This window comes from Sylvia atricapilla, chromosome 3 (assembly GCF_009819655.1).
Source record: "Sylvia atricapilla isolate bSylAtr1 chromosome 3, bSylAtr1.pri, whole genome shotgun sequence".
Classification (NCBI taxonomy): domain Eukaryota; kingdom Metazoa; phylum Chordata; class Aves; order Passeriformes; family Sylviidae; genus Sylvia; species Sylvia atricapilla.
In genome coordinates this window covers 18,397,410-18,424,008 of record NC_089142.1, presented here as the reverse complement: position 1 = coordinate 18,424,008, position 26,599 = coordinate 18,397,410, and the positions used below count along the sequence as shown (strand labels likewise).

Sequence of the window (26,599 nt, the reverse complement as noted above, 5' to 3'; positions counted from 1 at the left end):
AAAAAGTAATTTAATAACAGGAATATTGCATATTCCTTATACTCTCTTATTCACATTTTTTTATTTTTAAAATTGTAAAGGAATAGGCAAGATTTCATTATTGTTCTGTGGGAAAATTGTGATATGCTGAAGACTAAAATGACATTTTCAAAATTTGTTTGACAGAATTTAATTGGCAATAACATCCCTTCCCTAAGAATCTACTACTGATCTTAGGAAACTATGGAAAAGTTGCTTTTTTTCCTTGATCTTTTTTTTTTTTTTACTAAAATATTTTTTCTAATAAGTCTGCCTTCTCATTTTTAAATGTAATGAGACATTCCTAATGTTTCCTAAAGAGCCAAGATTGTCATTCAGTTTTAGCTGAATAAGTACTTCAGGATTGAGACTGTGGTCAGTAAGAAAGCTAACAACTGTGTATTTAAAATACTGTTTCTCATGTATTAAAAAATCCCCATAATTTAGGATTAGACTAGATTTTTTCATGCACTACAAAATAATCTCTAAGGAGAGTGAAATGTGAGGACAAGAACTCTGTCCTAGTCCTGATGATGCTGACAGAATCTTCTTTCTCCCTGCAACACACCCATGAGGAGTCACACCACTTGTTTCGAAACCACTGCTGTTCAGCAAATATCAAAACAAAAAGAAAAAAAAAAGTCCACTCAAAAAGCTAAGGATGCTTAAAATGTCTTCTGTGGATCAACTCATCCATACTACAGCAAACGCTCACTCGTTCTCCTTGGAAAATACATGAATAAATGTTACTCTTTAAAATGGATAAAGCACACGAAGCACCATCTGTCAATCCTCAGAACAGAACAATGACACACACTCACTCCCCCCCACCAATGGACTGCTAGAAGGGCTGCAGTTTGGAGGCACTGTTCCCTCTAGATTGGTGTCCAGCGACGGCATCCTTACCTTCGGTGGGAATTCCTGTTGCTATTTACGTGGCCCCGGCCTGTGCAGCCTGGTGTAGGACACTTAAGAACATTTTCATGCATGGCAAGAACTTGACAAGGAGAGTAAGAGAAAACAGCAGAGTATGAAAACAAGAAAAAAAAAATCAAATCCCAGTATATATGAAACCATTTTAAAACAAAGCAGGATTCATTAACAACCAGCATTCCTCAAAATACACGTGACACACATAGCCAATAAAGCCTGATGAGGAAAGTAAGTATTGTGACCCTATGCTCATTAACACAGGGCAACAGTGAAAGTTATGGAGGTTACAGAACCTATAAACAAATGCATCTCTGGTGCAACAGTGAAGCAGAAGACGCCCAACATCTTCTTCATACAAAACCACTGAGCAAAGATCAGCTCAACAGTAAAGGGTGAGCTAGCAACCATACAAAACAAAATTACAGACTGGGAAAATTCTTTCAGGAAATGTATGTATTCTTAATACATAGCTTTATAAACGTAGTATCAAACTCATGAGCTGAAAATCTGCTCTCAAGTTATACTGGTGGAACACTGATTTCTTTCAAACACACCTCAGTACAACCCTGAACAGAATTTAACCCTAACTATAAGGCAGCCCAATCGAGCTAGGGGCCAATTCTGCTCGCTTCCACATAGATATATCATTCACATCTATATGGCAGGCAGAATGGATCCTTTAGCTTTCACTTTTATTCTCTACACATGTGATTTTTTTTTTTTTTTCAAAATACTAAGAACGAAAATTAAGCACTTAAAAATTGAGGGATGGCAGAAAAAAAATGTAAAAAATAAATAAGTGGTACAAGCTTAAGCAAGTAAACTGATTTACATCCGCATCCACTGCAAGCTGGATGGAAAACTTACTCCAAGGCTGCTCAGAGCAGTACCCCTCTAAATCATAAAGCTCATGCTATGAAGGGCCAAATTATCAAGAACTTTTTGGGAACACTGAAGAGTTTTTTATGACATGAGGCACATTGGTATCCATGTCTCAGAGCTGGATGGCAGTGCATCACTCAATGGAAAAAGACCATCTAGCCCTTGTGAAGTTCTCATTTTCTCACACAAGAAGTGGTCTGGAAGCCTGTATTTAGTTCTCACTCAAAAAAATTAAAAAAAAAAATCTAATAAAATCAATAGATACCTTGACTGAGTAAAGAACTGAATAAAAGCTGTTCAGAGACTTGAGAATTAAACCATGTATCCTCATTAAAAGATAACCATCATCATCATCACCCCATCATCAGTGTGATAAAATGTGTATAGATGCAAAAGCTTCACTCTGAAATTCCTAATATTTAAAGCTGTTCTTGAAACATGCTTCACAAGGCCAACATCACAGGAAAAAAAAAGATGAGCTCACCTTTGTCATTTTAGTAGGTACAAGAGCATGCAAACAGTTTAAAGCTATATTCTTCTTTGATTTACAAAGTCTTCTAAAGAGCTTTTTATTTACCATTTGACAAAATGATAGAACTTTGAGCAACTAAATAAATATTTGTGTTTCAGAAAATTACAGGGTCTTGGAAAGCAGAGAAATTACTTTACTTGTTGTACTGTGCTCAGAGACCAAGCAAACTACAGTGAAGTTCCCTAAAGCACGTCCTCATCACTTAACTTCTGGAAGAAGCCACTGTACCATGGAAGAGGAGACTTTTTATGTCTGCCACTCTTACACTGTTAATCTACTTCTATTTTCCTGTCCATCAGAATCTACTTTCCTTTGGAAACTGGGGACCACTTTAGTTCTGACTGTCATTATAACATTTCCTTAAGGCTGTTGCAAATTCATTGAGATTAAGTCTGTAAGTGCTGATGGACAGTGAGGATTTTAGGTCCATATAGAATGGAATCCATAACTCCATTTTAAAACTGGTGTGAAAGAGAATTAGATCTTAGCTAGACACTTCTTGATGAAAACCAGCACAGAGTAATTAGCTTCAAAAGAACTATGCTGATTTCACCAGCCAAGGAGGTGACTTCCAGAAATGAAGCCCTCTGCCTTTAGGTGGGTGTCCATGAGCTCATATGGGTGAACTTCCTATGCAGGGAATTTGCTGACATGGCAGGAAGTTCCACTCATGTGACTGACAGGGGTTGTTTGCTCAAAATCCTGAGTTCTATAACTAAGTAAATGGCCAAATTGTTATTTTTTATAATATGTACTAGTTTAATATAAATTATGTTTCAGACACAACAATAACAAAGGAAAGGGGTTGCAAGTTTTTCAGGAATAGTTATTCCTGTATAAGACAATAAGGATATTTGATGTGACATTAGCACACAGAAGCAAAAGCAGTGCACATCTTCTGGAAACCTTTTTCTCTGTTGACGAAATATGTCTATTAAAAATAGCCTAGGATCCTCAAAAATCAAAGAATACAGCTTTAAAAGTTGTTCTTTTAGTGTAAAGTTAGTAAAGAATGGAAAAGATGGAATAAAGGAAAAAGTATAACACAGAACAGTTGACTAAGTTGAGACAAACCATACTGAAAAATGAAATTAATTTTTTAAATAAAAGATTTAAAAAGCATGCTAGAAAAGTTTTTGTAGTTTTATCCCCAGTTTCCATGAAAGAATGTGAACTTACTTTCTGGAGGGACCCTATCTTTGTGTGGGCATCCTGACAAACTGCGGTGATGGGGGTAAAGCCCCGTTACATGGCCAGTTCCATCACACCCAGGGGTAGGACATTTGCTCTCTTTCTTTTCTGTTCTTGAGGGATCTATAATTTACAACAAATGTGTCAAGTGAATGAGTCTTTTCACATTTCTGTAAGAAGGTTCATTTAATCATGTCATTTACTCTTTGGTAAATGTTATTATGAAAACTGGAAAAAAAAAGACCTTCTACTTCTTATCACAGTTCTGTCACTTTTATCCTGTTATCTTCTTCTCAGACTGCAGGCTCCCATGACCACGGCAATATCCATTCACAGTGATTGGAAAATGACCTTTTATAGCAAAGCCGTACAATTGTCAATCAATGTTCTGCTGGCAAGCATTAGCTCAAGGGTGCAAGGTCATTTGGAAACTGTTTAGTTGGAGTTTCCCTTCTTTACATTCTTATTTGCCTCATGTATTAAGGTCTGCAAATGTACTGTCATAGCAGCTCAATGTCCTGAGAGCAGAAACCCAGCTCTTCAGCAAAAAGATTCCACAAAAATCCCTCTTCCAAGGCTCAATGAGGAAATTACTCTGGTTTTCTTTAATTTCCTTATAAAGTGGTAAAATTACATAAATATTCCTTTCTCTTCAATAAATTATGGTGGAGTTAACATTGTAATCAGAATTATTGAAAGTACTGCTTGCAGTGTAAATCTGGGCCATTACCAACATGCATATGTAATATTTGAATATTCATATGCTTGAAAGGTTAATGACCTGTTGGAGTGTTGTTGGATCTTCTGACTACAAATCAAAGAAAAGTCTAACTGGACTTTTTTTCTCACAAAATAAAGTTTTCTGCCAATAATGTAATGGAATACTGGTGACATTAATCCTGATTTAGAACTTTCTCACGTAACTTAATCTGCTTATTTCCTTTAACAGAACATCTGTAGAACACCTGTTCTTCCAGACAACCACATAATACAAATTACATCTTATCATCTTGACCACAGTTGCCAGGTTTTGGGCATTATTGCTGATTTTCATATCAGTATTAAATTCAGGATACTTGAACTGCAACGATTTTGGCTCAAGATCACTAACATCTTTTTTAGTCCATCATTCTTTTCAATACCCAATCTGAACTATCCTAATTTAATAATTTTATGTTGCTCTTGTAATTTCTCTGCTTCAGTATTTATGCTTTCATTTCCATAAAACAAGATTTTGGTATTGTTTTCCAGTAAGCCTTTTTTAACATTAAATTCCATCCCAGCTTCAACAAAATGAACCCTCAGTACAATAGGGGAAAATTTCAGTACTTGTAGAACTTCACGTACAACCCACTCTTTTAATCATGAATCAATACAATCCAGAGTTTACATTCTGTTTTGGACTTATCTTTCCCTGATTTCCTTCTGGTAGGTTTTATATGTACTTTTACTTTTCAAGTTCTTCCAAAACAGCTTCATTTTACAGAAAACCTTTAGCTCATTGTAATGACTCTCCATGTCTTAAATCCATTCTTAAAATATAATATCATACTTAAACCTTGTATTTTGCAAATAGAATCCCTAATTATGAAAGTTTTATTTTACTTAACTTGCATGTGGACTGTAGAACACAGTTCTTTGTTCCATGCTTTTTAACGACAAATAGACATATAAATCTATCTCCAATGTGCTATACAGTTATCACAACACTCCTGGAAAGACCATAATCTCATGCGTCAGGAAATTGAAGAAAGAGATCAAGAAGTTAAACCCAAGGCCACAGAAGGAGCAAATGTCAGAGGAGGGATTTGAATTCCTGCCAGATAGGCCTGTGCTGAGACCACTAGAACAGCAAGCCCACAGCTACATACATACACAACTCTAAGCAACTCATCAAGTCAAGTACTTCAGGATGTGTAAAAGTATTAGATAAGCGAATAGATAATGTAAATGAAATATAAATTATGTAAATATAACAATATTCAAGGACTGCAAAAAATGTAGATGATTAATAGACCATAATGGCTTTTTACAGACTTTAAACTAGAGGAACTTTAGCTACTCAACATTGTTAGAATTCCACCAAAGTCAGTGAAGGTGTTGTAATTTAGAGCAGCTGAGGATCTAGACACTTACATCCTACAGCACCAAGCAAATTCTGCTCTGTATTCAAGTCTACATCATAAAGTTATAGCATATATCAGATCCTAAGAGCCTTTATGGTCTAATGAGTCAGAAAAGATGCTGAATACTACTCTTAATGATTTCAAAACTTGCATAAACTTGCTCTTGCACAATTTCCCATTGCTTTTAATGGAAGACATTTGAGTAAACTTTTCACAGCTTTATACAAAGCACTGGATACTGTTTTGTAAATCCTCTTCTGCTGTTTGGGAGGAATATTGCAGTTCTACTGAACTGTGCAACCTTTTCTCACTCCTTGCCACAATGGAAGTATTTCCTGAGTGAAGGTTGTCAAAGGACTTTAAAAGGATTCAAAATGCATCAATTTCAGAAGAAAACTTGTTTAGAAAGCTTAAAATGGCAGGGGGAAAATGGTTAATGGCCTCTTAATGGTTGTTTCAGTGACCTTTGAAACCAAGAGGTAGTTCTCACTGCAGACCTGTGTTCCCAAGAAAGTTCCCACCTAATCATCATCTCTGTAGGTATCTCTTCCAGCAGTATTTGGAAGGTAACATGTGACTGGAGAACAAATGATATAAGCAACTGTCTTACTTAAAGCTTCCTCTCGAAACAACTACCAGAATGTTTCTCACAGGTTTGTTTGTTTTGGTTTGGATTTTGTTTGTTTGTTTGTTTTGGGTTATTTTTATATAGGGAATTTTAATTTTTTTTTAATTAAAAGGTGAAGAATGATCTAGTCCACAAAAGTTTCATGGTCCAAACTCTCACAGTATTTAGTCCTGTTTGATCCTTGGACCTATTATCAATTCAACCTGCAGCTCCCAAGAAACAGGATGGTTCAAAGAAGCTATAGAATTTACTAAATTAGGATATCCATATATTTCTCACCATCAGAAATTATGTAAGCTTTTTGGAGACAGCAGGCCTATATGCGAAAATGTTTTCCAAGCCATATATAGACTGGAAAGGCTGGACAATAGCAGAATTTAAAAACTGTTCAAAAATTAATTTTTGCTTGCCATGTTTTCCGTGGTTTTAGAGACATGTACTCACAGGGAAATGCATCCATAATAGGTCATATGTGAACAACATTTAGCCCAACATCCACATGGCTATGCAGTAATACACTAACTAAATAAAGTTGTCTTTCCCAAATGCCCAAAGTTATTACAGCATACACTGGACTATATATCTGTGGTTAGAACAAACAAAACTTCTCTAAAATACATTGCAGCAGTGTTTGACATCAGTAATTTACATGCTTTTCTAAAAGACTGATCATTACTTTTGTTCAAGACTTGTGAAAAATGATCAAAACTTTCTTGGATCAAGATGTTGTCTGCTTACATGAAGGCAGATTACTTTTTCAAAACAGGGATTGATAAAAAAAGAGAAAAATGCCCACCATCTCAATTTTAGAAAGCAAACCAAGTATTTTTACAACAAATATAAGGTAAACTTAGTTCCCATTTAGCATCTCTCAAGAAATACCACTTCCTCAACTTCCACTAAAGTCAATGGGAATCAGGGGTGTTCAATGAATCTCAGGAGGTATTGAACACTTAATACAACATGGCCCTACATGTACAGATGTAAACACATTAAAGAGGGGTGTCATAATATAAACACATCATCACCATGATAATCCTGCAAATTAAAAGGCATTCTAAAAGTAACCTTTAGTCTGTTGGGGTTTTTTTTTTTGTTGGTTTGGTTTGGTTTTTATTGGTTTTTTTTGTTGTTGTTTTTCTTGTATTGAATTATGGTCAAGGCAGCACCTTAACTGTTTCCACAATGGAATGAAACCAGTGAAGTGGAATGCACATAAGAAAGAAATTGCTATTGATCTCAGCCCAGGCCACACCATGCCTTGCATAGCAAATGGTTTCCATTACCTTACTATCTTAAGATAATTAATGTGCAGTCACTGCCCCTATCTTATGTTATCGGTCATTTTGATACTGTTCAATTTCTATTAGGCAATTCTACATTTTAGATGGGAGAGGCTTCATCAATATCTGTCATTTGATGATAATTTTATAAGTCACGATGCCACCTACCCAATCCAATCTGTAATATATGCACTTCATAGCTGATTGACTATCTGCTACTAAAACCCCCCTCATCAATACAGTTTGCAACACGATGCTCTTTTTCAATTATTATTGTAAAATATATTAAAACCTTGAGAAAAATCTTTGCCTCTTTCAACATGATCTCGTTTTGTTTCCCTGAGAAGTTACTTTTTAAATTTAGCCAATGATATATTGTATATATTTCTAACACTGCAGAATGAATTCTTTTGTTTTATGATCATAGCATGATGCTACTTTACAATCATGTCATACTACAATTTTAATAAGGTTCCCATTATGTGGAATTAATAACTTCATTTCAGAAATCTATGCAAAAACTTAACATGTTAGCTCACACTTTCTCATGACATAACATACGGTATATAGAAATATTACCTTTACCATAATATGGCTTTTTGACATGGCCGTCACTTGGTTTAGGCTTCCTGTCATCTCCAGAAAGGTGTCTTGGAGACTGTTCCTCATATGATCTCATATTATCCCTCCTTCCAGCTTCCACTGCCATTTTTTCTCTCATGGCTTTTGCTCTCTCAGTTTCCAAAGCAATTGCTTTCTCAAGCAGGGTTAAGTTACCTTTTGTCATATCAAATACTTCTTCAGACCTATCTGAAGTAATAGAGGTGGTATCATCGTCTCTTTCATGACAACCATCCTCCTTGGCACAGCTAGAAAAAGTCCTAGATCTGGGGCTCAACTGTTCTTCAAGCCTCATTAGGTTCATCATATCAGAGTAATTCCGGTCTGGTGTTCTTCCTTGGAAGTCATCTTCTTGCCTGACATGCTGACGAGTGGTCATGTTTTGCTGTTGATTTCTTTCCTGTGGGTTTGTCTCACTGAGTTTCCTAGCCAGATCAAAACACTGGTTCCTTAAGCACTCCAAACTGCTGAGACACACCTCTTCATCACTCTCCTCCACTATTTTTTCTGTAAGTCCATTGTTCACAGGCTTCCCTAGCATTACAAAGTTCATATTCCTATTGTCTTGCTGTGAAGTATTGTCTGCATAATTTCTGTCATTAATATTTTCTGAAAGCACTACACCATGTCCTTGTGCTAATAATTTAAGGGAGTCCACTGTTTCCCTAACAACATCACTGTCTAAATCTAAACTCAGCTCGCTTTTCCGACCGATATTTTCATTTTTGTCACTATCATCTTCCAGACTATTAGATGTATTGCTGTTCATTTCTGATTCTGTCCTGGCTCTGTATGCTGCATCCTCTGCAATTTTGCCAAGATTTAACAATGACTTGGCCACCAGTTCATCGTAATTATCATACTCATCATTATTGTTATCGTCTTTTTCTGTGTCTTGCATTATTCGAGTATTGTGACAATTCATTTGATGGTCTTCTGCATAAAAAACAGAAACAAAGAAAGAAACAAAGAAAGAAAGAAAAAGGAAAAGAAAAGAAAAAAGTGGCTACAATTGGAACTGTTGTTGCAATCGCACGGACAGAAAACAAACTGCATGTCAAATATTGTTAATCATACAGAAATTTTAGAACACTATGGCTGACCCATTTGAACCGAGTTCTCTATAGTCCATTAGGCTATTTTTGTTTATTTGCTATTCATGTGAATTTCTTTCTCAGAACTGGTAAGAAAAAGGCAATAAAAATGCTAATTACTACTAGTTCTAAATATTAAGGCATAAATACTTATGTTTCTCCTTTCACTTCTATATTCACAGTTTTATGGGATTTATTACAATCACATTATTCAGATGACATAATTGCCTATGTTTCCAACTTTTCTCACTCTTGTATTTCCTGTAAATATGGTAGATGGCAAAGGAGTGAGTACTATTGGATTTACTCTCTTACTGATGAATGCCATTCACCAAAAGAGTATACTCCAAGGAGGCAAAATGTCACATTTTTAACCCCATACACACAATTAACACTAGTCAACCAGTAGCTATATACAAAGATTAAAATGGCATTTTACTTAGTGGATCCATCAGTAAAATCAAAATCTCTCAGTTCAACTGTGGAGAAGTTAAGAATTTTAAAAGAATTGTTACATGAAAGGAGGATAGGAGGAATTATATGCACAATATAATTTTAAGTAAATACGCTAGCTCAAATTTTATAGTCATATATGTATGATAGGGCTGTTATTTACTGTTCTGTGTAATGGAACTGAATGGTGCAGAGTTACACATTTTACTCAGCTTTTTCTAGTAATTGTTAGGGAGAGCTTACAAAGATGGAGCCAATGAGAGGCCCTGAGGAGGAGCTTGACCTCACCTGACTATAGACATGAGCAAGGCAGACATCAACATCTACATCCATGGTTTGGTCCTTAGTCAGTAAGAGAAACAGACACTTTACGGACACAGCCCACCTGATCTGGTTAAGATATCTTCTTGAGAATAAAACTAATGACCACTACAAGTGCCTGTTTCTCTTCATTGACAACAAAGGGACTCAGACGTGATGCCAACCTTAAAAATACCCATATTCAGTCAGATGAATATCATCCAGAGAGCATCTTCTGGTATCTCATCTTCACTCAGAAGTTATGTCATTATTAGACTCAGTCTTAAAACACACATTCATAATAATGGAGTAATGAACATTGCATAACTTGTATTTTGATAATTGGCTACCCAAGCTATATTTCAATGTTTTCCAGCACTGGAAAAGAAAGTTACTAGATCTGTTATTACAGTGACATGCTAGGCCAGTTTTTCAGCTGGTGCAAACTGAAAGAAACCAGTAGAGCTAGGATAATTAACACCTGCTCAAGAGCTAGTCCATGAACTTCTGATAGCATCTTTTCAGCTTAGATGCATTTTCAACACTAGTACACCTAAACACATAGCAATTTCTAAAGTGTGGCTTATAATTTGGGTTAAACAAACCAAAGTGGGAAATTTCAGGTAGTAGGTGGCTTGTGCACTAACATTTTGGTAATAGGGAACATTGGTAAAAATAGTTTTTATGTCAATAGACAAGATAATAATAAATCAAGAGTTGTAAATACAAAGCTAAACAGCACAATAATTAATATTTCAGCCACAAGATAGTATTTCTTCTACACAGTGGTTAGGGATCCTGGGATGATAGTAGGCTGTAGTTAAGCAGCAGACCTGGTTGATGACTAGACTATGTCTAGAAAAAAAAATGCTCTAATGGTAAAATATTATATCTTACATATTATCTACTTGAATACAGAGGAAAGACAATTAATAAGAAAGATTGTATGGTATTTCTAAAACACAAGATATTCCAAGCTAGTAGAGGGTTATCTGTTTATCATAAAAGGTGGTTTTATTTTAGTTGCTATCTTTTTCAAGATCATCATAATTCACATTTATGTTTCAGTGCCACAAAAATTAAGGGTCTCAGAGTATCAGATTTTTCAGTGTACAAGTAAGGACTGCCACTTACACTTCCTATTTGAAAAATGTCCATCTTGAATAACTGAATAGAAAAAGGCAATGAAGGATTAGTGGATGACTAGTCTGTGCTACTTGAAAAGTAAATACACTAATAATTTTCTATTGTCCCAAATTAATTTAAATATTAAGGATAAAACCTGGTGCCAAGGAGATTGTTTCATAGAAACGGAGGCTTTTGTGGGGTGTTTCTTGTAACTAGACTGATGGGCAGTCAGATGCAAGAAAGGAATATCAAAGTAAATAAATAAGCTATAGTTCCAAAACTGCCAGTGTCTTCAAGTTTAGGATGAGGTATCAGCAAAAACTGGTGAAATTAGTCCAAATCTAGCTGTAATACAATATTGAAATGCAAAGTAGAAAAAATAAAATTATGTCATCCTCAGAACTGCTTAGGTATGCAGTGACTGTTCTAGGCCAACTTTTGAAATGTGAAAAGTTTCAGGGATTGTTTCTCAAAAGGGGGGGAGGGGGGGGTTGTGTTGGTAAATGATCACCAAGGGGAGGAATATGTTATACCTTGCCTCCACAAGTGAAAAGTCAAAATATGACTCATGTACTGTATGACAGAAGACATCTAACTTCCTTTTAAGCAGGTAAGCTGGGTGAAAACTGTAACTACATTACTTTTATTCTGTTTGTTTGGCTATATCCTTTTCTGGTCTCCCATTCATTCAGTCAGAAAATGAAGAAGGAAAACAGTGGAAGAGAAGAAAGTGTAAAGCACTAATTTCAGATGAGAGAGGTGGGAAAGCAAAATATTGAACTAAGTTTCATTTCTCATAATTTTAATTTTTTGCCTTTTTTGCATCACCTTTCTTTAACAACTATTTTACTCATGTCTCTTGCAGCAGTTAATTTTAATGAGGAAGATATTTATGTATGCCATGTCATCTCCCCAGTAACAGCTGGATTCTAAGCTTGCTCTGGTGAGGCACCTGTATAATCTGTTTATCAACATGAAATTTGAAATACTGAATAAGTTTGTGTATTAGTTAAGGGTCTTTTAGGAAGTATGTTACATTAGCAGCTCTATGTGAACTATATGGCTTTTCTTTGATTCAGCTCTGTAAAATTTAATCTTGTTTTCATTTCACATTTCTGTGATTCCTTAGATTTGATCTTTAACTCAGTAACTCTCTTTACAGTGTGCTATTTAACAGCTGTCTGTTAAATGACTGCAAAACCAGGAGAGGTAGAAGATTTACCCTACCCCTTGCATAAGTTTTGGAACTAGCAATGCAAACTGAAGGTTTTATTTTGTGAAGAGATTGAGTTTGTCTCACAAAGACATAAGCTAGCCAGTTTAGGTGAAGAATGCACGAAGTTATAATATATCCTTTTTATGTTAACTTTAGGGTTGCATGGACAAAGAAGACACAACAGAGTTTAAAAAGAATATCAAATTAATCTGGCCCTCTTCCACAAAATATCATGACAATTTAGATATTATAGATTGTAAATTTGTTCTTTTTAACTCCCAGCAGATATAAAAAAGGGCAGGAGGAAATTACAGTGGAGTAGTGTAGAACAGCTATTAAGAGCTGGAAGCCTTTAGTCATTTCGACCGAAGTGCACCTGTATCACGCTAAAAAAAAGTGAATAATTTGATTTCTTATTGCATCTTTCATCCAAGGATCTCAAAGCACTTTACAAACATTATTTTAAAAAGCCTCACAACACCCCTGTGAGGTAGGTATTTTAACCCCATTTTACAGATGGGAAATTGAGACACAGAGAAGTTGAATGACTCTTTCCATGTCATACCAGGAGACATGGGAGAATAAGAATTATATCCTCTACATCCTTTACTGTTTCTTCCTTTTGTTCCTATCACATCCAATTTTAAGCAATATTTTGTCAGAAGAAATGTCTTGCTGGTTTCAGTGTAGGGAGTCATGCAAAACAGCACCTTCCTTTTGAAAAGGAAAATACGCAGCATTTAGATTGAGAGATTCTGCAGAGAGAGGCAATGATACTTCAGAAATAACACCTACATTACTACCAAAGGACAAAGACTTCAGAAACAAGACTTTCCAGATATGTGGATCAAATTACTCACTTTTATTCCAAGCATGGGAAAACATGATGGCTAAGAAGCTAAACCTACATGTGGTCACACAGGCTTCCTGCCCAGATGGATGGTTTCATTATCTAGGCAGAGTTTCCTGATTTAAAACACTTCACTGCTTTTGCCACTGCTACTTGTCAATTCCTGAGTGCTCAGCACATGATATTACTGCATCACCACACTTCTCTCTTTAAGCTGTAATGCAAAGTACCCATCTCCCCATTACAGTCTCTGATAGCTGGCCTATGAGAAACATTTAGCAAGACAATGTTGGCACAAATGAATTCCAAATCTTAGAAAGTTACAGCATAATACCAGGAGAGGGGATTGTTTGTACATTGTCGTCTTGGGGAAAATCTTGTGAGTAAGGAAACTGAAGAGGTGGAAAACTCAGTGAGCTCTCAACTTTTCCACTCCACAGAGAAGAAACAGAGGACATGTGTCCAAGGACCGAATCCTAAAAGCCTGAACACTCCTATTGACATGGGCTTTGGATTAGAACCCAAGCATTAGAATATGCCAATTTTACAGATGCACTGAATTTTGTGTTGACCATGAAGAATCCTTTCTTCATCTCTGCAAAATTTCCTGAAGTTCTTTTATACTGGAAGTGCTATAGGTAAAGACCCAAGCAATTTGGTTATTTTAACAATTGGTTCCTTTATGGACCTTACATACTTAATGGAAGTCAAAAGAAAACTTAGTTAATTGATTCTCTCTAGCTATTCCATTTTTTTGCACTTCCCTCCCTCAGCCTGCTACAACTACTTACAATAGTAGCAACACTGGGACTTACTGTTTAGACTCTCCTACAATTATATTATTCAATTAATAACCAATGATCAAAGTAAAATAAATGGAGAGTAGAAGTCATTAAGCATGGCAAGGAAGTTCTGAGTTGAAGAACACAGCACGTTACAGTAGGAGTCAGTTTTATAAATTAATAGTGAGGACTAAAGTGCATCAAGCCCATACAGACTTTTAAATATGCACAATTTTCCGCCTTATGTATCTTTTCATTCCTTTTTTTTCTGTTATGTTTTGATCTTTTAATTTTCTATAGGTTCCACTTTTTATCTGGTTGTGCTTGCTAAAACTTTAAGTACTACCTTATTTTTTCTTGGTTTATATTTTTTTTTCGCTTTTCCCAAGGGACCAAAAGTGATCACAGATCTGAATTTCTTTCCTTATTGTGGAGTGATTACTAACATATAAAGAACAACACATAAAGATAATCCTTTTTAATTCATCTTCTTGCCATTTAAACACATTTTTAAAAGAATATTAATAAATTATTGTGGTATAAAAGCATTTTTAAGATTTAGTTTTCTGTACAAATCAGTGTATTCTTGTCTAAAGGCAGAGGTGTTTCACATAACCAATGCCCTGAAAAACTACTCTTTTTTTTGCCATTCGTATGACCTATTATTATGTCTCTGCTTATGTCACACCTGCATGAATAGCATCCTGATCTACAAAAGTTCGCAATAAGTACTGGTAGAATATGGATGTTCTTATTTGGGTTATTCCTATTAATATAAAAACAGAGAGCATCAGGTAATACAGAGAAATGTAGCTTAAAAATTTTCTGTCATTTGCTATTCATCCATGTTTTCCCAATACAAATCCCTATAAGCTACCTGTATGAGCACAGTTTTGGAAAAGGATCTAAGGATATCTGACAGGTCCTCTGACAAGATCGTGACTGAGGTAATTTTGCTTCAAGTGCCAGATTGCAAGAGCTTCTTAAAGGTTATCTAGGTTCTGACTCAAGCCAATATGTTTAAGATTTTGTCATTTCACCACAAGATACTGCTTGCCTTTCTTTGATCGTAAGATAGTGTCACACGCTATTGACAGTGCACTGGTGCCATGGAACCACTCAGTAGCTGAGGCTGGAAGGAACCTAGGGAGGCTCTGTGGGCCAACACCTGCTCAACAAAAGGGCCAGTTCTTTTGAGCAATTATCAGGGTCCTGTTCTGTCAGTTTAGCTTCAAAGGATATCTATCTTCCAGGACAGAAATACCACACCATCTCTGGTGTTCTATTGTGTTCTATGTTCTATGTTCTATGTTCTATTGTGTTCTATGTTCTATGACATCTCTCGTGTCATCTCTGGTGATCTATTCCAGTGTTTGACCCCTATCATGGTGAGAAATTAATTCTTATTTCTAAATGGATTTTTCTTGTCACAACTTGTGTCTTGTCCCTTATTCTCATGCTACACACTTACACCTTCACTTTCCATACAAGTAGCTGAATCCTAAGTTCTCCCCTTAGCTTTTTCTTCCTCAAGGGAACAAACTGGTTTTTTTTCAATGTTTCTGCACATCATGTGGTCGATCTCTTTAATCATCCTGGTTTCTCATCACTCCAATATTTCAAGACTTTCTTGTGCTCATGAGCTGAAAACTGGACCTATTACTCCACATACACAAGTGTAAGTGCCGCATAAAATGGAATAGTAATTTCTTTTGATTTCTGTTTCTCAAGTCTTTTCATCTTGACAGCCAAACATTATTTCCAAAAGTCAAAAGGCAATGAGTGTTCTGGGAATTATCTTGTTTTCCTCCACCACAGAGAAAGCAGAAAACACTTTCTGGTTACCTACCAGCATCCCATTAAGTAGTAAAGGTCCCTGATTGGTACGAAGTCTGCTTTTTTGGTTTGCAGTATCTGCAATATTTGATATGAAGGCATATGTTTAGGCTTGAGAAGGACCTTTCTGAGGTTATCTCTGAACAGAAGTGGATACACTGGGTTTGCAAGGGCAGGACAATTTAGCTAGTCACTCCCACCTGGTCCACACTTCTTTGTGAATCAGGTTCAGGCAGCCCTTAATTGTTTTAACTTGACTTCTGTCTGGGCAGATAACAAGACGGCTTTAGCTGATGGCTGGCATTCATGTCATCCTACTTTTTCTCCCCAGGAAGTCGATATGAGGGAGGCAAGATATTTTATCTCACAGCCTTAAAATGATTCAGTGGAGTTTGGCAGTTTCTTGCCTTCTCTCAGGGTTCCACAGCTCAGCAGGGCACCAGGCAATGAGGAAGTGAAATCTATTCTCCAGATACTGGGATGCAGCAGGAAGACAGCAGGGGAGCAGAGGACCAGCTGCACTGATGGCGAAACACCCACTCAGAGAGCTCCTGGTACAGAGCTTCTCATGGGGCTATTCCTAAGACTGCTGCAGAGATAGTGACCTGTGCCTACATCCATCTCCATATTCATTGCTTTACAAAGAATGGAGCCTGAAGAACACATTTTTCATTTTATAAAGAAGTATTTTCTTTTTTACACACAAATCTCTGAGATGAGAGGTTGGAATCTTTAGTATAGGGATACATGACCTCTTTTTACTGTTTTGGTTTCAGTTCACATCTCTGCCCCAGTGTCAGGCCATATTGAACATGTCTCCATATGAACTACACATCTAGATTCCATTTACAGCTAATGGACAAAAACACACACCCCGTTATATCATAACCTGATATCTACGTTATGATTTTTCATCCTAACCTAGATATCTATAGTAGATTGGCTGAATTATCCCCTAAAAGTGATTATTTATCTTGATTGGTTATCAACTAAACTGATGGGGGGAATCATATCTTTATTGCTTTCACTCAAAATTTTCAAGTTGATCCTTGCTGAGTTTCATCTTTAGTATGACACAGTAGGAACTGCTCAGTGGAAGGAATGAGGAACTAACTAAAAGGAACTATTTTTTTGTTGTGGAAAGACAAAGATATATCAGGAAAGGCTGGTGCGGATGGGATACTACAGATGTTTTGAATGGGATACATGATAATGACTGCATGATTTACATTATTGCTTGATCACCATTATAAGTTTAATTACTTTTTTATAGTTGTGTTTGATTATCAGAGAAACTCTGTTTGTCCTTTGATAAGCTGACCTGACTGGCCAAAGGGACAGAGGCACATATCACTACCATTCTAGAGGATGAGAGAACTGATAAATATGGTATCTCTGAAATTTCCTCTTCATGTCTCTCTTTCTATCCCCTCAATGAGTTCAGTGCCAAGGAATCTGCAAAGACAAAAACATCTACATGCACAACTGCCTGACTTGACTTCATCTCAAACGTATATCTTTTAGTTAGGGGGTTTGTTCCTTTTATTTTTATTCTTTGATCTAGCTTTTTAATTGACATTGTCTCATTCCCTATGTTCTCATGACAGGGAAGGCAGAGAAATAATCCATAATATAAGAAGAAAGCAAATACAAAGGACTCTTTACCTCTTTGGTTATAGCTGTCTAATATTCAGTCCTGTCCCTATAAATTAGTGAGGCTCTGGCATGATTTTGACTTGAGTGACTTAGCATTTTTCCAGCAGTGTACAGTCAAAGTGAAGAGGTGCCAGTTAGGAACAATTCCCAAGGAGCTTGAATGTGGTGAACATATTTTGGAAGGTAAAAGATTAGCTGTATATGCACCCAAATCATGCACCAGTTGAATTCGGCATTAAATGAGTGGACTATGGTCTGCTTTATTCACTTACATAGATGTAGTCATTGATTAATGTGACTGAAGGGATAAAGGCAGGAAAATCTGTAAGCTAAGATCAATGGAAAACACATTTCAAGAGGAACGAGTAAAGCAAATATGAACCATTTACCATGAGTTTGAATGGCAAGGCTTTGGTAGCACAGTGGGCTACAGCTTCCAGCAACTTTCCCCATGTTCAGAGAGCCAGCCAGCTCCACAGTGGACCCACTGCTGGCAAAGGCCAAGCCCATCAATGATGGTAGAAACACCTCTATGATAACATATTTAAGAAGGAAAAAGAAAATTTATTGGGCAAAAGTAATTGCAGACAGAGAAGAGCTGAGTGAGAATATGTAAGAGGAACAGGAGGGGCAGGAGGTGCTCCAGGCACCAGAGCTGAGATTCCCCTGCAGCCCATAGTGCAGCCCAGGGTGAGGCAGCTGTGCCCCTGCAGCCCATGGAGGTCCATGGTGGAGCAGAGATCCAACTGCAGCCTGTGGAGGACCTCACATCTGAGCAAGTGGATGCCTGAAGGAGGCTGTAACCCTGTGGGGAATGCTGCACTGGAACCAGCTCCTATCAGGATCTGTGGCCCCATGGAGAGAGGAGCCCATGCTGCAGCAAATTTGCTGGCAGGACTGCTGACCTCATGGAGGACCCACACCAGAGTACTCTGCTCCAGAAGGGCTGCACCCGGTAAAAAGGGATCCACGCTGGACCAGTGTGAAGAACTGGAGCCCATGGGAAAAAATTTCATACTGAAATTCATGGAGGAGTGTCTCCCATGAGAGGGACCCCATACTGGAGCAAGGGAAGGACTCCTTTCCCTGAGAAGGAAGAAGTGGGAGAAACAACCAGTGATGAACTGCCTGTAACCCTCATTCCCTGTCTCCCTGCACCTCCAGAGAGAGCAGATAGACCCTGGAAAAGAGACTTTATTTTCCTTCTCATTATCCTACTCTGATTTTCATTTGTAAATTCAAAAAATTTCCCCAAGTTGACTCTGTTCTGCCTTTGATGACAACTGTTGAGTTATCCCTGACTTTACCTCAGCTCAGGAAGGGAATGATAAGAGTGGCTTTGGTGGACACCTGGCATCTAGCCAGGGTCAACCCTGGCCAATCATGCTATTCCAGTCAGCCAAGTACACATATACAGAGGACCTCAAAAAAGAGAAAATGGCGACTCAACAGCTCTTACGAAGAGTCTGCTCTAGTCTGCTAGCTATGAAGAGTCTCTATTACCTTCTGTTTATTTGCCATCTATGTGTATAAATGACTGGAAGTGCATAAGAATGAGGGTAGAGTCCCAGACACCTGTCAAATGCAGGAAATGTATGCCACAGTACCAAATATAGACCACCTTTTATGTCACTATGGCATCTGAAAAGATATTTCCAGTCAGGCTCTTCCAAGTACCTATCTATCTAAAGTCCTCATACTGGTCCCATTTTAGAAATTGAGGGATTTCACACTGCTTTTCAGATTTCCACTGGAATATCTGTTCTGATGATGAAAGCTTGTATCTCTTAAAAGGAGTGTATTTACTGGACAAACAAAAACTTACATATTTACATACATTTCTATAGATTTCCAACTAAATATGTACCTACTAGCTATGATGGCAGTGGCTTTGTTGCCAGTCTCACAGTGCCTAAACTGAGTACAGCAGCACAGACTCAGTGCACAGTACCTGTGCTGAAAGCAACTATCCTCGCAGAAACAACAAGCAACGACAAAAAAAATCCATCAAATAACCACAACAGACAGTTTTCCAAAATACATGCATTTAGATACAGAGACAATCTTCCACCACACAAAACTAAAACATGAGCCTGGTCTCAGGATGCTTCAGCCTGGAAGTTATTTTGCTGAAGTTCTCTGGTGAAAGTAATGTACATGAGATAAAGCCAATACCTTTACTTCGGCCTTAAATAATTTCTGGTTTTTTGGGTTTTTTTTCATTTTAACATATTGTTCTCTTTCAATTGCCTTTTGTGTGATTATTTTTAGGTTCTAGTCTCATTAACTTAACTTTCTGTGTACTGAAGTATCTGAGCTATTTAGGAGTCAATGGAATTAACCTATCTAACATGATCTTTTCCCCTTTGTTCCTTTGTATCTGATGCTGTATTATGTTTTATGGCTTAAAATGAATTGATTAAATGGAACTGCATCAAATCCATTCCTAAAACTCAGATAAACTGTGCGCATTATTTCTACACTGTCTATCTTCTCACCGACGTGCAATTTGCAGATTTCAGGCAAAACACTTACTTGCCAGAGGACAGTTATTCTTTCTTTAATGAATATATTGCCATTACTTTTAGTTATGTATTTTTTTAAACAATAAGTAATTTTGGCTCATTTTGTATCTTATACAGACATCAAGTATAGTTTAAAAATCCTTGTTTACAATATTATAAAAAGTCTCAGAGAGTCTACACATATTGGATGGGGTTCTAAAAGTGCTCTGCATGTGTCTAGTTCTGATTCTACTAATGACAACAATAAAGAATTCTACCATTACAAAAAAAAGGCACAGTAAGCTACTTCACATCATGAACAACAGGAAAATTTTCACATATAACTAGGGAGGAGAAAATATAACAGAAAAAACTGTGCTGCATCGCCTGTTGGTGTGGGTATTTTGCTTAGTCCTGATCTTCCATCCTAAAGCCTTTTAACTGTTAATTTAAAGATTTCACATAATGCAGATTCTTTACTGCAGCTTTCACATCTGTCATTTCCTGCTGTCCATGAAGGAACCCTAACAGCGTATTTCATTTGCTCTCTGCAGTATTCCCATGCTGACCTCTTAAGTGTTTCTTTACATCTTTCTGTACTTTTCTTTCCTGCATAAGGCCTGTCAGCCCTTTTACATTTGGAACTTACGGTTTCCATTTCTGTGTCTGAAGACCTTCCAGTCACTGAATTAAATTTTTTTCTTAAACTCATACCATATCTTTAATGGGGGTTTCAACATTAATCATTTGAAAAAAAAAAAAACAACTTATGAATAACAGCAGTAATGTCTAAAACACTTCCAGATTAGACTTGTCATGTGCAATGCTGTATAGAAAGGAACAGTCATATTTGTATTTTTCTTGGTGATACAACTACGTCTATACTCATCTTTGCCATCACCTTAACATTAATCAACTGTTCAAAGCTCTGCTTTGATGTGTACAGCTCCAGCCTTACAAAGCTCTCCGCCTCTCTGCTATTTAAGCACCAAAAGATTCTAGACACCGGCTCTTTTCACACGTAAATTTCCAGACAAACCTAATCCAACAGGTATGCTCTAATGCACACCTGAAAAAAAAATGAAACGTTGAATGAAACGTTGCTTTGATTGGCTTGCTTCATTTGTAGCCAAGTGAAGAATAGCCTGTTTCCTTTTTCATTTCCCCTGCTCACCCCCACCTGCACATCGCCCAGGTAAAACACATTGTTTAGTGGGTTGCTCACTAAGGAACCAGAAGAGTATAAGTTCTCATGGTTTATATAGATTCCATACCAAAAATATTTGCTAGTCACTACAATAAAAGCTAGACTGGATTCAAGCTCCATTAGGAAGCAGAAAACACAAGAGTAGAGTAAGATCCATACTATTTTTTTAAAAGCCATTTGGTCATGCAAAAATACAATGTCTTTATTGTAGATATTATACAAGGACACTTGCCTTCAAGAGATAAATAAAGTGTCTGTTCCCTGTACCCAGGACTGGTTTTGTAGCCTAATATTAAGAATTCAAGCCTTAAGATGGTTAGAGGGTCCTTGGAGCAAAGACAGACCTCAGCAAGGCCTGCTTTCTCAGGAGAATGACCCACTCTGGCCTATGGCAGTTCTCAAATGCTTTTTCTAGGGCGTGATGAAACTCCAGCAATGTGTGTAATAGCACTCCCTATGCAAAGCAGTCACTGGTCTAGTCTCCAGCCTTTTGTGTTAGGAAAGAAGGACATGGCATTGAACTCCTGCATCACTTGTTACACTTAACTCAGGCACCTGCATTACAGATAGGAGCAGAATTTTCATTCCATTCTATCGTGAAACATTTATCTCACTCCACAATTGTAACAGGATCCTTAGCTCCTAAGACAGGATTCCAGTTTCTATTCATCTAAAAGCTGTCCTTTTTGGCTGAATTTCCAGGGAAGGACATTCATAGACTGTGCTCACTAGATAATAAACAAACACTTCATAAACTTTAGTATACTTTTTGTAAGTCCAACTTCAGCCCTATTCCTAACCATCATTCCTAATAATGATCTGTTATTCTCTATTTCCACTATTACTTTTAAAAATACATTTTTCTCTTAATGATCTGAGGGCAAAGTTTTATTCGACACATTGCAACAGAAGAAGAAACAATTTTTAACTTTCCACTGGATGCCAGCCTTAAAGTTGAACAATGCTGTAATTATTGCAGATGACACAATGACAATATTCAGTAAATCTTCAGCCCTGTTCTTTATAGGGTGTCCAAGAAATTGCTTAGCAGATGTATCTTATTTATACAGAACTTCTAAAATAAGTGGAAGCAGTTGGTGAAACAATAGATTTGATACAATAGAAATCAGAAGAAAAACAGTTGCACAGCTTGCCTTAAAGTATATATGACAAGCAAGGAATCCCACCACATATGCTTTGTAATGACAGAACCCTTGTCTGACATGGGCCTGAGCAGCTTTGCAAACACTCCTCTGTTAAGTGCTCATGACACACAGACCTTGCCCTTGTTCTGTTAGTAATCCATGTCTGTGGACCACAAGGAAGAAAATATCGGCTTGATTTGTCTGCTTTTGTAATTTTAAGTTCAGTTCTCCTGTGGCATTCCTTTAGTGTCACAGTAATACTAGTTCTTACCCTTCCTCTTTAATAGTATAGCCTGCAAAATCAAGCTTTTGGGATTACAGAATTATCAGATGATTAATTAACCCAAAAAACCCCCACTAAGTCTTGAGTTGTCAATCTTGTTAACTTTATCTGACAGAGCCACCACGAATTTCTGCTATAGCAATAATATGTACTGCAGACAGCATATATCTCCATGTGGTGGTATGGATACTTGAAATGCTTAACGTTAGTGACTATTTTCAGTACTTTCTGCATGAAGCCTTAATGTAACCACATAACTCTGAAGATTTCAGCAACATTGACCAAACCAAACTCCTTTAGGTGATTCCTTTCCTTTTGTTAGTTTTGGGGTATTTTTTTGTATTCTGCTAAATAACTTGGCCTTTCTTGCTGTCCAGCTCACTAATTGTAGGCCCCAGAGTCGACTCTCAAAGAAAAAAAAATTCATTTACAGAAGGGCAAGTTGTCCTTATGTTAAAAAAAGTCTATGTCATACGTGATTTAAATGAGAAAAGAACAAATGTCAATTGTTTTGAGACCTGTAATACAAGGAAGAAATGCTTCCATGATGCAGAAGTATTCAAAATTACATATATGTGTTCATTACACATCAATACTTTTTTTTTCAAAAGGTTTATATATTTCAGTTAAACAAAATTTCTGTGGCATTTTGAGGCATTTTCTAGGACTGCAAATTGATTCATGAAAATGGACATGGATCAGAAGAAATTGTCAATCCCATCTGTAATTTTATTTAATTTTATTATCTTCTGGAGGAGCTCTAATAGGGCAAAATTAACTCCCAGTTACCAAATAAAGTTCTCTGCTTTTTAGGGTGGAAAGCCACCATTTGTGTTCACACTTTTACAAACACTGTAAGCTCAGTGGGAATTGGGAATTAATAAGGTCATCAAAATTGCTCTTAGAGCAGCACTCTAAACCCAAGAGGAAAAATAGGAACCTCTAATGCTGATCAAGGAAATGTTATTTTAAAGAATTATTACATCTGTAGTGTCACAGACCACAGAGTCTGTGGTCATTGTGTAAGGTGCAGTACACTGTGGGCAATGGACTCTTTGAAGCAGCACTGTGAAAGACAAAGGAATTAAAAGAGAGATCATGAAGAGTTCTGTACAACCCCTGAATATGTTTTTAAAAGTGACATATTCCAGACATGAGACCTTCTACAACAATGTCAAGTCATTTACAGATATGGATGCCAAGAGCTGTTATATAAATTTAGCCAATTATTGGTTCTTTAAAGCACTACATCCTATAACCAACTGGCTTCATGCACAGTTGTGCCAAAACCAGGAGATCATTAGCAATTACAGGTTACAGAGAGTCTAACTGAGAACAGAGCTACAGCTCTAAGACTACAGCGCTTTGACTACTTCTCCAATCCATCTTATTCCAGAAAGAATTAATTTTAGTGTAAGTTCTTGCCAGGCAACAACCTAAATGGGAAAAAATCAAGGATCTACACAGCATTTTTCTGCAGACAGAAGGATGCAATGGAAATGCAGAAAAGGCAGCCTTTTCTTGAGGACTGCAACCTGTGAGAATCCAAAGCAGTACTGCTGAGACATGGTTCCTTGAAGGGAGGGGATAGTGTATTAAAAATACAAACAAGCAACCCCACATCATGTAAAACAGTTTCAGAATAAATCAGCATTGAAATCAGATGTGGTGCTGAATGTGTTCCTAGGTGCTTTTACTAAGGCCTTCAGTTCAGACCCTGAACTCTTTAAGTATGCCGATGTCCTCTACAGGATTTCTGCTTACATCAACCGAAGTTGTGTATGAAAGAGATCTATAATCTGTATCACCAAAGGTGAATAATTCTTTACACTACAGAAAGCTATAATTGAATCATTTGCTTTTGAAGGATCAGATATTTTATATTATCATTTAAGGCCTTTTATTTGTAGGAAAGGACTTAATATGTAAACCTCTACGTAAGAATGATACTTAAGTACATTCCTTTCTTTAAATGTTGAAGTTGTGATGGAGAGGACTATTAAATTTCTATACACAGCCCAGAAGGTTTGCTGAGCTTCTGAGTTAAACATTCAAATCGAAGGAAGTCTTCTAAAACACTTCTTCCGACAGGGGAAAAGTTAGGGATGTAAAGTGCAACATCACCTCACATAAATGGAATGCTACAAACACAAAGATTTCCATGATTTATCTTGATGTGAAAAAGCTCTGTATCAGACCCAATATTATTTCAGAGCATTGTAAAATTATGTTTAAATAATGCTTTTTAATGAGTTTGAAATTATATGGTCTGTATATAATTTCTGTATAGTAGAGACCTTGAGCATGCAACACAGTAAAAAGCAGAATTTACTAACACTTGAGTCATATTTAAGTGATCAACAAACCAACCGACCAACTAACCAACCAACCAACTACAAACATGTAACAGCAACACAAAGATCCAAACTTTTCCCACAAGAACTAGAAATATCCAGGGGTATTTACCAGCTGTTTCTCCACCCTACTCCAACAACTTTGAGGTTTCCAGGCCTAAACTACCAGTACTAAATATTTTAATTTCATTATTTCCAACAAAAAAATTTAGTGAAAAGGCTGAGTCTGAAAGTCTCAATATGAAGTACAAAAAGTTCTTTGTACAAAAAGTACAAAGCAGAACATGTTGTAATCCATGCTTTCTTCCTCAATGTAAAAAGCAGGTATCACAGATTTGCAGAATATTCTAAGTTGGAAGGGAACTCCAAGGATCATCAAGTACAACTCTTAAGAAAATGGCCCATAAAGGGATCAAACACACACCCTTGGTGTTATTAGCATTATGTTCTAATCAACCAAGCTCTTAATTTAAAGCTGTAATTTACTTCTACTAGATGTTTTGTCTGTGAGGTACACGTGACTGTAGCTCTCTGCTCTGATTAAGACCGAACACCTACTGTGTTCACCAAATAGATGACCACTTTCTTTCTAGCAGTTTGAATAAATGAGCATGATTAGTGGTCAGCAGGCTGACAGATGACCTTGCTTATATCGATAGGTTGCCTTCATTTCATCAGAATGTTTACTTTATCAGCAGTGCTTTCAGCAGCATGCACAGCTGGGAAGCTGTGTGCCACCATGTTTTCCTCAGCACATGGACTTCTTTAATCTTTTAGATTGGCATTTGAGTCTCCTCTTGCTTAGAGGACACAAGTGCTTCTGATGCAATCCGCTAAGGGGATCAGGAAAATATTGGAGGGCACTAAATCTTAACAGAGCTGATAGGTGGATTTCACATTTTGAGGGTTTATCTGTGTTGAGTTCATGCAAATGAAAGAAAAGACCACAAAAATATTATGAAAACAGGTAGAACATCTATCTCTATTCCATGTGCTAGTTTTTCATACTAGAAAAACCTGTTCTATGTCTCCTTTGAATACACATTGCTATCTGTTGTTTACAGCTATTTTTCAAGTGTATTTCACTTAAAAAAATCAGGTACAATGCCACATATACTGGTTATGCCAACTACTTTGAGTTTAATAGAAAATGTAAGGTACCATCTAAAAGACTCCTAATTTACCTGTTAAGAAACTGCAATAGTTTTTGTAGCATCATCTGTGAAATGGATTTGAATGATGTAGCAAATTTCCTTAGGTCTAGAATCAAACTAACTCCACCAATTACTGATTAGAAAATTCCCAAAGTACCAGCATTCTGAATGTCTTCATGTGATATGGACTAAATGGTTCCTTGGAACATCTGTTCTGGGAGCTTCTCTAAGGGAGGTGTTTTTTAAATAGAAAAGCATTGTGAAACAGTCTTCAGGATCCAACTACCTGAAGCAAGCACATCTCAGAAGGCGGCACTTTGGTTTGCCTTGAAAATTGAATGAACACTTCAGTTTTGAATCCAAAGGTTCTCAGCAGTTGCCTTCATAGAGAAGGGGTGTTCGAAAAGCAGTCTTTACTCTCAC

The 26,599-nt window shown here is 36.9% G+C and overlaps 1 protein-coding gene across 10 annotated transcripts in view; it reads right to left on the bottom strand.

Annotated features, from left to right (window-relative positions):
• MYT1L (myelin transcription factor 1 like) overlaps nucleotides 1–26,599 on the bottom strand; it is a 303,376-nt gene that overhangs the window by 74,078 nt on the left and 202,699 nt on the right. For 5 of the 10 annotated variants that reach the window (XM_066314863.1, XM_066314867.1, XM_066314862.1 and 2 more), the window contains 3 exons: nucleotides 8,173–9,150; nucleotides 3,545–3,679; nucleotides 925–1,015 (listed from right to left, as the gene is read on the bottom strand). In XM_066314863.1, the coding sequence (XP_066170960.1) occupies nucleotides 925–1,015; nucleotides 3,545–3,679; nucleotides 8,173–9,150 (1,204 nt within the window). The remainder of the gene's footprint in view (nucleotides 1–924; nucleotides 1,016–3,544; nucleotides 3,680–8,172; nucleotides 9,151–26,599) is intronic. The other 5 variants (XM_066314869.1, XM_066314865.1, XM_066314868.1 and 2 more) reach the window with 3 other exon arrangements.